Consider the following 11,607-nt stretch of genomic DNA (forward strand, 5'->3'; position numbering starts at 1 on the left):
GGGGTGACATACACCAAAACCCTTTGACGTGGAACACCTAAAATGGGGACAGGACTTGCCGCCATGCTGCAAGCTCAGCTCTAATCACCGTGAAGACGCCCCACCGTTCACCTTTGTCTCTACTCAGATTTGGCCTGCTTGCCCCTGACCTGCACCTTCCTGATTTGAAACTGCTGCTCGCTGCCTTCCTCCCTTCAGCTCCTTTCTTTTCCTCCTTTCTACTGAGGCGACCTCAAACACTCCTAATCCAAACCATGGCCAGCAGACTCCGTTTGTCCTCCCTGTCTCCCTCCCTATTTCTCACCCTCCTGCTCCCTGCACTGTTGCTCCTCCACCTGCCTGGCGTGGTGAAAGGGGACTGCTGGCTGATAGAGGGGGATAAAGGATACGTTTGGCTGGCTATCTGCAGTCAGAACCAGCCTCCATACGAGACCATCCCCCAGCACATCAACAGCACGGTCAGTATGAATTTATCTATCCGTGGGCGTTTTATACCAGCAGAGCCACCTCTATTAAACTGTATGCCTTCATGCACTCTGAGAGAAGATGGTGTCAGCTAAAGCGTGCATGTCATTAATAGTGACAGTGACTTTTGCAATGGTGTAAGTCAATCAAATCTTCTGCTCATTTTATTCTAGTGATTGCATCTTATTGTGTGAAGGTTGTGATCATACTGTATGTTGGTTGCAGTGATAACCATAAAGTTATACATATAAGTTATATTAATGTGTCCAGTGATGATGACAGTAGCAGTAAGCATAAATTGTTATGTTGCTGTGATGATATTATTGAAGCAAATAATTGACTAATAGGTTAAGTTGGTGAGACAGAACAGATACATGAAGTTTTTGTGCTCATGCTATTTGTTTATGTGGCGGCTCCCTGTTGTCTACAACCCCTGATTAAAAAAAAGTGGAATGACCCAAACAGGTGTTTTTGGAGCATTGCAGGGATGTTCAGCTGCCTCCAAACAGGCTGTGATTAACTAAATACAAATTTTGATCAAATGTATAACTGGGGAAATCACTCATTAGACAGCAACCTTGTATGTTTAGAGGTGCAATTTGCTCTTGGCAGCTATTTTTGGCAAAGAGTTCAGGTCCTCCTCTATGGCTGCCAGAGGGTGCAATGTATCACCTGAAAGTCATCTGTTCCCTCGTCTCCCTAGGTTCATGACCTGAGGCTGAATGAGAACAAACTTAAGGCTGTGCTCTTTACCTCCATGTTCCGCTTCACAAACCTTACTGACCTCAATCTTACCAAGAACGAGATCAGCTACATCGAGGACGGGGCCTTTGCTGGACAGGCCAACCTACAGGTCCGTAGCCAAAAAGACAACTCTGCTTTTCTTTTCTTTTTTAATCTCTAATTTAAAATTCTTCTATTTACATTTACATATTTGTATATAAGGCAAAACAGCAATGAATTTACCAAAAGGTAATGCTTCAGAAGAGTCCGTACCACTTGACATTTCCCTTTCTGTCACAAAACCCACCCTTTGTTTTCTGGCAAATATCTCATGAAACAAATCCAAGCAGAAAACAGAACAAACAAAGAGACAAACTATCGGCTCAAACCACGCTCAAACATTCACACAAAAGCGGTTGAGCAAGTTGTGTTGCCTGTATAAAATACATTCTATTTAGGAGATTATGAAAGTGTGAAACAGCATCCCCCAAACAACTTACTGTGTATATTAATTGTGCCATGCTGAATTTATATTTTTATTAATTTTGATTTAGTTTTAATTTATCTGTGCATCAGTTTCTGTATGTTCTCGAATCATCCAGCCAAAAACTTCAGTTCTCATAACCAGTTCATAGACGGCTGTTGAAAACTTTCCAAGCTTGCACATTTAAAGAAATATTACTGGTGTGTGAAGTCCCAATAAAACATCTGAAGCACACTGTAAAAGCATTGGTGTTGTAAGACGTACTCTTTCTGTTTCAGGTTCTCCAGTTGGGCTACAACAAGCTGACCAACTTGACTGAGGGCATGTTGAGAGGTCTGGGTCGAATGCAGTGCCTCTTCTTGCAACACAACCTCATTGAGGTCATTGCCACCAATGCCTTCTGGGAGTGCCCCAGCCTCAGCAGCCTGGACTTATCTTCCAATAAGTTGGCCCGTCTTGACCCATCTACCTTCACTCTCCTCAGCAGGCTGATGGTGTGTGAACTAGCAGGAAACCCGTTCCACTGTGGCTGTGATCTCTACAGCTTTCTCACCTGGCTGGAGACCTTTAACAATGTCACCCACACCTACGACCGTCTCCAGTGCGAAACCCCTCTTGAAATGACTGGTTATCCACTTCTGAGCCCAGTGCGTGGGCATGGAAGAAATGCCCTTTACACACTTTTGTCTAAGTGTCATGATGGTGTGATAGCTCCAGGGATGACCTCCCAGACGCCAGATCAAGATGGCTCAGGGATGGGTTTGGACAACCCGGACCAAGGACTGTACCACCAGCCAACCATATCATCCACTGCTGACCCCACCTATAGCCATCAGATTTCTATGAAGCTTCAAAGTATCTCCCTTTACACCGCTTCTCTGACTGTGCAGATCCCACGACCATACAGTAAAATGTACATCCTCTCCAAGTACAACCACACGTTTGTTACAGACATCATGCCCCTTAAAAACAAGAAGGAGACAATCAATTTGGACAAGCTGAAACCACACACAAATTACACCTTCTGTGTCGCCTCAGTAAGCAAATCTCAGCGCTACAACCACACTTGTCTGTCCTTTACCACAAGAGCAATGGGACCAGAGGATCCACGGACCAATCCGTCCACAACTACCCACTACATCATGACTATTTTGGGATGTCTGTTTGGCATGGTCATTGTGCTTGGATTTGTCTATTACTGTCTCAGACGGCGACGCATCCAGGAAGAGAAGCAGAAAGCTATAAGCGTGAAGAAAACTATTTTGGAGATGAGGTACAAGACAATTTTGAACATTTGTTTATTACTGTAACGCACTATTTACTGGCCTCTCAAGAAAAAAAAATCATTGAGAGACTTCAGCTCATTCAAAACTCTACAGCTCGGCTATTAACCAGAACCAAGAAAAGAGAGCACATTAGTCCAGTTTTGGCTGCTCTGCGATGGCTTCCTCTAACATCCTTTTTGTATACAAAGCCCTTAATGGGATAAGACCAAGCTAAATTTCTAAATACCTTGTTCATAATTAGCCTTCAAGAACACGGGCTGCTATTTTCCATTTTCTATCCCAGTTTTTATGTTTACTCTGTCTTTTTTATGATTTATTTGTTGTAAAGCACTTTGAGCTTCATGTTATGTATGAAAGGTGTTGTACAAATAAAATGTGTTATTATTATTATCATTAATGATAATATGATAATACTACTACTACTAATAATAATAATATATATTTTTTTATCTGAATTCCTGAAAAGCTTAATTTATCATGACTAAAAGCATTTTCCCCAACCATACTTTTTATTGAGACTTTGGGTCTTCAAGTGTTAATTAAAACAGCAAAAAATCTGTCATCCTGTGGCATCACTGAAAGGACCTATTAAAACTAATTAACTTGGCAAAATGTATTTGGGTCTAAGACCTTTTTAATCTTGCTGTTTAGGATAACGTGCAAAATGATTCACACAATGTGTTGTTTGTATTGTGAACCTGTTATTCTTCAGGTATGGTCCAGAGGCGGCTGCAGCAGTGGCCAATGACCCAGGGGCCATGCAGCGTCTCCAGGAGCAGGCTCACCACCAGCACCACCATTCGGGAGGCGCAGGAGGCAAACTTCCACCATCCGCCTCCTCTAGCACGGGCATGCTCCACGGCTCAGCAAACACTAGTTCTTCTCGCCTCTCCACCTTGCCGCAGGTGGAAAAAATGGCCACTGCCTTCTCTGAGGCAATGGGTGGCAAGGGCAACTACATGGATGTGAGGACGGCAGGAGTGGCAGTGGAAGGCAGGGAGGGAGGGGTGGCAGCTGGAGGAGCAGGGGTAGGAGGGGAGGTAGTTGTGGATATGCGAGGTGGGGCTGAGAATGGGACAGAGGCTGGGGAGGATTCGGATGACGACGGCCGTGGCTCAGCATCAGAGATCTCCACCATCGCCAAGGAGGTGGACAAGGTGAACCAGATCATCAACAACTGCATTGATGCCCTGAAACTGGATGCTTCTGCTAATGTTGTGACCACGGCTGACAATGCTAACTCTGTGTCCTCCTCCCAGCCTCCAACTTGCATCTCATCCCTCCCCCGGAACCTCCTGCCCCTCTCTCCGGGCCACCCTGGAGATCAGATCATGGCCTCCTCCCCAAAGGTGCATCCAAAGTCTCACCCCCAGCCTCATCCTCAGCCACATCCTCAGCCACATCCTCAGCCTCATCCCCAGCTACATCAGCAGCCTCATCCACCTTCTATGGCCCCAGTGCCCCTGGTCATGCCTCTGTCTGAGCGACCGGGAATCAGCGGTGGGGGCTTCCTCTCCCCTCCTTATCGTGACCCACCCCCAGCCAATGCAGTGCGGCCCCTTCAGAGGCAGTTGAGTGCTGACACTGCTGTGGTGAAGAACCGTTGTGGTGCCCCTGCTGTGGGATCTGTCAAGAGCACCAGAGTGTTCAGTGTGGATATCCCTGAGCAGCGCAATGATCCGCCCAAGTACCCAACAGACAAAGGCAGCCCTGTGGGTTGTGGTGGAGGGAGTGGAAGTGGAGGAGGTGGAGGAGTCGGGGGCTGCAACGGGAATGGGATGGGAAGCATAAATGGTGGTGGGGTGAGCGTAAATGGGGGTGGAATGGGATGTAATAACGGGAGTGGAGGTGGGGTAGTGGGCCCTGGACAGCAGCAGCACCACTTGGAGGTTCAGCAAGACTACCACAGCTCCGAGCACCGCCACTCCTTTCCTGCACTCTACTATGAGGGAGTCAACGACTCACCCTCACCTGCCCAAAAGGCCTCATTCCTCAAGCCACTGGGCCGCACCAAGAGGGATGCCACAGCCACCTATTCCCAGCTCTCACCTTCTCGTCACCACAACTACAACTCTGGCTACTCCTCCAGTCCAGAGTATTCATCTGAGAGCACACTGCGGATCTGGGAGCGATTCCGGCCTTACAAGAAAAGCCCCAGAGAGGAAGCATCCTATATAGCAGCAGGCCACGCCCTGCGTAAGAAGGTTCAGTTTGCCAAGGACGAGGACCTTCATGATATTTTGGACTATTGGAAGGGGGTTTCTGCCCAGCAGAAGCTGTGAGCCAAGTAAGCGAAGTTGAATGCCGTACAGGTTGTGAGGTTGGATGCCAACAGCAGACTAATAAAGGGGATAGATGTTAATGTAGCAAGGCAGATAATGTTTCCTCTGAGGTGTCCAGTGACATGGGTCATTACCCTGCTGGATCCAGTGTTAAAAAGATATTCTCTCGATGTGATTTTTTTTTTTTTTTTTCAAATTGATTACATGATAATTCATTGACATTTTAAGAGGTTGTTTCTAAGGTTATATGTTTTCCCCACAATACTAAGTGATAATTAACAAGAATCAAGCCGTTCACCAGACTACCTCATACTAGGCACTTTGGTCCTCGCAGGCTTCCGTAGACCCACTGAATCCCCACTGATGAGCAAAGCAAAGGTGGTCACAAGCGTCTTCTACCTCATTACTGGCACACTGTAGCTCAGCTATCTCACCAGAAGCAGTCCCATTCATGATTTAAACCCGTCCCTCTTTTCTCTAATCCCATCAAACCACCATTCACAAAACAATCATTCCACGGCACCACCGACACCTGCTCGCCTATAGAAGCATCATTTAGGGAGATAATGAGGGAGCAGGATGAGGAATTAGGTGCGTTTGTTTTAGAATTGCCTGAATCTCCCTCTTTGGGGGAGGACATTAAGTGATACTTATCAGGCTAATTGTTCTTCCTGGCAATTAGCCAGTGTAAGAACAGGTCAGGGTGGCAGTGTGTTCAGCATGCTTATCAATTCGAAACACCTAACTACATATGTTCAGTGGTGTGTGGGCATGTATATACAGTTTGTGCATGCTGGTGTGAACGATTGTGTGTGGGTGGGGAAGTAGGGCTGGGAAGGGGTCATCCTTTATTCTTAGTCTCCTCCACAGTAGCAAAGTGGATAGCTTAGTGGAGATACTTTGCATATAGATAACCACCCAGTTGGGGAGTTGTGCGTGTGTGCTTATGCATGCATGTGTGTGCATTGTTGGCCCAGTCTACCTGTCTATATAGAAACCGTGAAGTAAACCCTTTCAAGACCTGCTGGCATTTTTGTCTCCTAGCCCATTTCTTATTTACAGCTGTAACATATTTCTTTTGATAAGGGAAGCTGTGAGCCAGGAAATTTACATTTCAATAGAGCAAGTTACTTTAGGGTGGGTTATGCAGGTTGGCAAGACAGATGTTAGCTCCTATTTTAGAGAAGCCCCTAATCACATGTAGGAATAGACGCAGATTGAGAGGTGAGAGGTTTGCTGCATCTCATTTTGAACTTGCCGGTGTTAAGGAGCCGACATAGGATTCATGTATCAGCTCAAGGCGAGTCTGCATAGAGACTGAAAATATGTCAAACACTCCCTGCACTACACAGTGAGATAAAATGGATGGTAAGCGGAGTGAAGGCCCCAGGGGTGTACTCTGCCTCAGACTGGATGACTCTCCACTCAGTATATACGACCATGCTCTGCTCTGGGCGGGAGCTTGCTATGAACCAAAGTGCCTTTGGGAGGTATAATTCCACAAGTTTCTATTTAGAATTATTTTATTTGCTTTTCGTTTCCAATATGGTTAATAGAAAACGATGTAGTCCCAAGGAGGAAAAAAAGTTACTGCCCTGGTTTAATTGCAGGTTCGATTTGGTTTGTAATTATTTAGGATTTGAGACTAAACTTATTGGTGTCACAAAGAAATCTGTTGAAACAAATAGGAGCAAGGCTTGGTATTATTACAAATGAGACGCTGAAATGAGACAGATGTTTTCCTCACAAGCATTCTCACTGTACAAACTGTACAAATTTACTCGCTTTAGATCAGGCATGTCCAAACTATTCCATAAAGGGCCGTGTGGCTGCAGGTTTTCGTTCCAACCAAGGAGGAGCACACCAGGCCAGCCAATCAACATCAAGGGATCACTGAGTTATCAGCTGAAGACTGAGCTCAGCTAATTAAGCTGGTGTGCTCCTCCTTGGTTGGAACGAAAACCTGCAGCCACACGGCCCTTTATGGAATAGTTTGGACATGCCTGCTTTAGATATTCACACGCACAAGAACTTCTCATCCACACAAATTATCTTTATGCTCTCCTCTAGCGTCAACATCTGCACTGTCAAAATACTAATTTTGGCCAGCCATCTCTGCTTCTTTATCTGCCCACTCTTTCTGTGCTCACCACTGGCATTCTGACCACTCTTTCCCTGCTGTGATACATCTCAAATGAAAATGTATAAATTCTGGTTTAAAATATCTAATTAATTAATTCCCCTCAGTGTTTTCTCCCTGCCTGCCTGCCACCTCTGTCCAACTTAATGGGGTAAATTAATGAGTAATTTGCGGAGGTTGATGTTGTACCATCGTCTGAGGTCAGAAGGGCGTGCTGATATTATTAACTCTGCCAGACTGGGAGCCTGATCGAAATTAATGACGGCTGCCCTCGTCTGCCTATCTTTCTTCCTGTCTGTCCCCGACTTCGTCATCAGATGCTTAACCATGTTCCACCTCTCTCTGTTGCCTCTCGCAGACAGAAATGGTCCTCAGACCAACAGTCTGAAATACTAAGGTCAGATTTATGCTTCACCGTGACAGTGCAGGTTATGAGCCGGCCAAGGTGAGCTAGTCTGGGATCCTCCCTCCGGGCCGTTATTCTTTCTCTTTTGAGTCTGATCGGTCAGGAAGGACCAGTCTGTCAGGCCTGGAAGTAATGCGTGCCTATTTGGTTTTCCACAGGGTTAACCCTGATGTCATCGTTTTGACAGAGCTTGAATTCACCCTCTGTGAGGTGTGACTTTGATGGGGAAAGTGAGACTGGAGGGTGACATTTACTCTTTGACCTATAAAGATCTATGTCTGCAGAATGGCCTCTATTCAAAAGGTCAGCTAGTAGGAGTTAATCTGTTTTGAAGTAACAGAGTAAGATTATGCTCATGTGCATGATTAGATGGAAAGTCCACAAACAGCTGAATTCCTCTACTGTGCAGGTGTAGTGGCAGAAATCTAAGACGGATATATCGAAACCTTGGCAAAATCTCAACAGCTAAATACCTCAAGGGCTAAATAAGAAAATATGTTTCACTATTTAGGTGAACCAATCATTCTAATTATGCCATAATGATCGACCCACTGCTTTTGCATATGATATTCCATTGTGTTTCATACTGAGTAATGACTTTCCCTCTGACCTCTCTATGTTATCTGTGGCAGCCAATCCAATAGACCCACTAGCATTCACAATGGGATGTCAAATGTGCGTCATTACTCTGCTGTCAGATCAATAGGACTTAATTTGGGCGAGTGGGACCAAATAAAAAACACAGAGCAAATTCCCTTGGGCGCTCAGTTGGACAGCCTCCATTTTTATAAAGAGCCCAGTTTTCTATTTTGGCCTGTTGTTCAAATTCTACTGGCAGCTACCCTGTGTGTTAGGTCCAAGGAATCACCAATCAATTAGTTTAAGATTAGTACCACAGGCTATGCAGGGGTGGAAGCTTTTTAAAAATAATGGCTTCATTTGGGAGAACGGGGAGACTCAAGCTGAGGTAACCTGCATATACCCTGAAGCCTTTCCCTAGATGTAAGGAATAACATTAGCTCAGCTATTCAAAGCACACTGTGTCCAATTGTCATAATTTACACGGAAGATCATTACTCATTTCAGTCCCGTTGCCCAGTGTTCTTACTTGAACTTTCTTACTTTTATTCAAATCTATTCACTCGACATGTTATCCAAACAGACATTATTCTGCCCTGTTTGTGTTAAAGCACATATTGATACTATAATACATTGAGTTTTAGCAGACAGCTCATCCACGCCGGCCGAGCCTTGCTCCTCTTCCTCAGTCAGTGCATTTCCCGTCTTTCTTTAAGCATGTATTCTTCTTCAGAACTTATTTTCACTTGACAGCAATGTTTTTGATCTCCCTCCCTCGCAGTGAGAGGTGTCTGACTCCAGTCCTCGGGGGCCACAATCCAGTTGAGCTGAGACTGACAGATACAGATCCTGTACCTTAGGGATTTGCCCGTGTGTCTTCTCTCCAGTTTGGCCAATTAACAACAGTGATGAATCAATGCGAAGGAATCGGTGACAGTCTCGGGCTTCCAGAAGAAAAAAATAAGAGGGAACAATTGCGACGGCACGACATGTGACGGTCTCTGAGGACTGGAGTCAAACCCTCTCTGTCCAGAGCTGTGAATCCCAGAGCTAGATTGGACCTGGTAATCAGGCATGGCGTCTGCATTCAACAAAACAATAAAACCATTCGCTGGGCCTCTTGTTTTCCCAAGCAGGGGTCGCAGAGAGTCTAACGTTTGAAATTTGAGTTACCATCAAGATTACAGTTTGGGACGTTAGCAGGCACATTGGGCGGAACAGCTCTGGTGAATAGGCTACAAGCTTTCTGTTAATCTAAGAACGAGAGGGATAGTTTCTGCACACCTCAAACTAATTCATGCTGGTTTCAAACTGTTCAAGACAATATTGCCGGCGGCCTCGGGGACCCATTGCTACACAAGTTTGCTTTCTCATTTTAGTTTTGTAAGTTTTTGAAGTTCGGGCTTATTGAAAAACACAAATCAATAGTTGTGGAATATCACGGAACAGCATTCGTGATTTCCTCCCTTTGGAATTGTTGTTGCTCTCCATGCGAACCTCTTACAGAGAAACTGCAGACTTGCAATGGTTCCCTGGGAATGGCAGAGGGGTCTCTCTGCTCCTGTTTAATTAAACTTTTGAATCTACACAATAAGGTTGCAGTGGAAACAGGGACTTTGTTTTAATGCTGTAAACATTAAAACATTGTACAGATAGAGGCTGGCTTCACACTTACAGGAGGAAACCCAGAAGCATTCCTCTTCCTATCCCCTTTTGCCCCTTCCTCCTTCACCATTAACAGTATAATGGAACATAAGAACCAGTGCTGTGAATATAACGTTTTGTTACCTCTCTTGGAGTTTAATATCAGTTTAGAAAATGAGAGTCTTGGGACAGAAGTTATGTGATAAAGGCAATTCAACAAAATGTCCCTCGAATTTAATATCCAACTTTGCTCTGGTTTATTTATCTCCCCTTCCAAAATTGTGCATTCTGCTGAACAGAAAATATATATTTACGTTGTAAACATGTAAAATATAAAACCTTTTTACATCAGATACATTTCAGAAGCTGCAGTTTGGTGCAATTTGAAGAGAAGTATTTTTGTGCTTTCATGTGACAGGGTGGGGCAGTCCTGCTTCCCTCTATAGGCCTGAACAGGGCTAGCCAGGGCTTAATTCACACTTCATTACAGCTACATCCTTCAAAGCCCTCTCTCACATCCTGCTGCACAGTAAGGCAACTGTTGAACATGTTCACCCAAATACAGTACAGGACCAGCAGTGACAGAGTGTTTGAGTCAGACACACACACATGCAGAGCTTAGTTTGGAGGTAGACCTGGGCTGTCATGAATCTTCATAGGCAGAGCCAAAAGTCCACGAGGCTTCTTTGCCTCGTCTTGAAAGCAGACCTTCTTCTCAGGCTGTGCAGAAATGCTGCCTTCTCGCACTGGCAGACACCGGCATCACCTAGATCATTTGATTGACAGAGGTTGCTGGAGGCAATATGCAGACTTGCAGAAAGTACTGCTTGAAAGGCTGAGTTCAGAGCACAACCCCACTTCAAGAAGCACAGATTTAGTCTGGCCAAGTTCCGTTCATCAAAGGCCAGTGACAAGGAATTTCAGAGGGGGTGGTTAAAATATAATGAAGCCAAGAAGTCACGTCACGAGTTGAAGAATATAAACATGGCTCAAGTTAGTGTAACTGATGTACGACGCTAGATGCTAGTTTGGCTGGTTTGAGAGCCAAACTAGCTGCAGTGCATCCAGTAGGCTCGTTACTTGTAATTTTGTTAGCATTCATTATATGATTGTGAAGTAATGAAGAGTCATGGCCCACCTCTGCCGAGAAGTACAGCATATGTTTTCAGTTCTGTTTCTTTTTGTGTTGTGACTATTTGAATTATTTCTTACTATGACATATGAGCCATTTTTAAACATTTGCATTATTTTTCTAATCGCCTCTTTCACGTTTTCTATTGGTAAAATAACAGATTTTGAGTGTTGCACTGCCTCGGCAGAGTTGTGAGCTCATTGAGCGTTTTCTACACCTACATTTAGATTTTAACCAATCGGAAACTCTGTTGCTCTTTGGATCTGCCTACAGAAATGACCTACCTTCAGACAGGTCCTGCCCTGAGTGACATGTTCTTATCTACCAGAAAGCAGGGAATTCACACCCTTACCTCCAACCAGCTAAATTGACCTCAGCCCTGGCTAGTTTTACTGGCTCTAAAGAGGAAGCAGGACTGTGGTTTAACTGCAAACAATGCTGTCCGTCTGCTGTTGAGGCTGAGTCG

At 44.9% G+C, this 11,607-nt stretch overlaps 1 protein-coding gene across 1 annotated transcript; it reads left to right on the forward strand.

The window, feature by feature from the left end:
• Window positions 1-254: 254 nt before the first annotated feature.
• On the forward strand, window positions 255-5,240 carry LOC121604630 (protein phosphatase 1 regulatory subunit 29-like). The gene is made up of 4 exons (XM_041934205.1): window positions 255-458; window positions 1,169-1,318; window positions 1,951-2,945; window positions 3,671-5,240. Exons 1-4 carry the CDS (start codon window positions 255-257, stop codon window positions 5,238-5,240), a joined length of 2,919 nt encoding a protein of 972 aa, XP_041790139.1.
• Window positions 5,241-11,607: the final 6,367 nt, after the last annotated feature.

The sequence above is a fragment of the Chelmon rostratus genome, chromosome 3 (assembly GCF_017976325.1).
Source record: "Chelmon rostratus isolate fCheRos1 chromosome 3, fCheRos1.pri, whole genome shotgun sequence".
In the NCBI taxonomy this organism is placed as follows: Eukaryota; Metazoa; Chordata; class Actinopteri; order Chaetodontiformes; family Chaetodontidae; genus Chelmon; species Chelmon rostratus.

What these genes read in the sequence shown, in the direction of transcription:
- LOC121604630 (XM_041934205.1), top strand. Translation starts at nt 255, where the DNA reads ATGGCCAGCAGACTCCGTTTGTCCTCCCTGTCTCCCTCCCTATTTCTC. An exon ending in CCCAGCACATCAACAGCACG is followed by an intron (nt 459 to 1,168) that starts GTCAGTATGAAT and finishes TCGTCTCCCTAG; the next exon opens with GTTCATGACCTGAGGCTGAA. An exon ending in CTGGACAGGCCAACCTACAG is followed by an intron (nt 1,319 to 1,950) that starts GTCCGTAGCCAA and finishes TTTCTGTTTCAG; the next exon opens with GTTCTCCAGTTGGGCTACAA.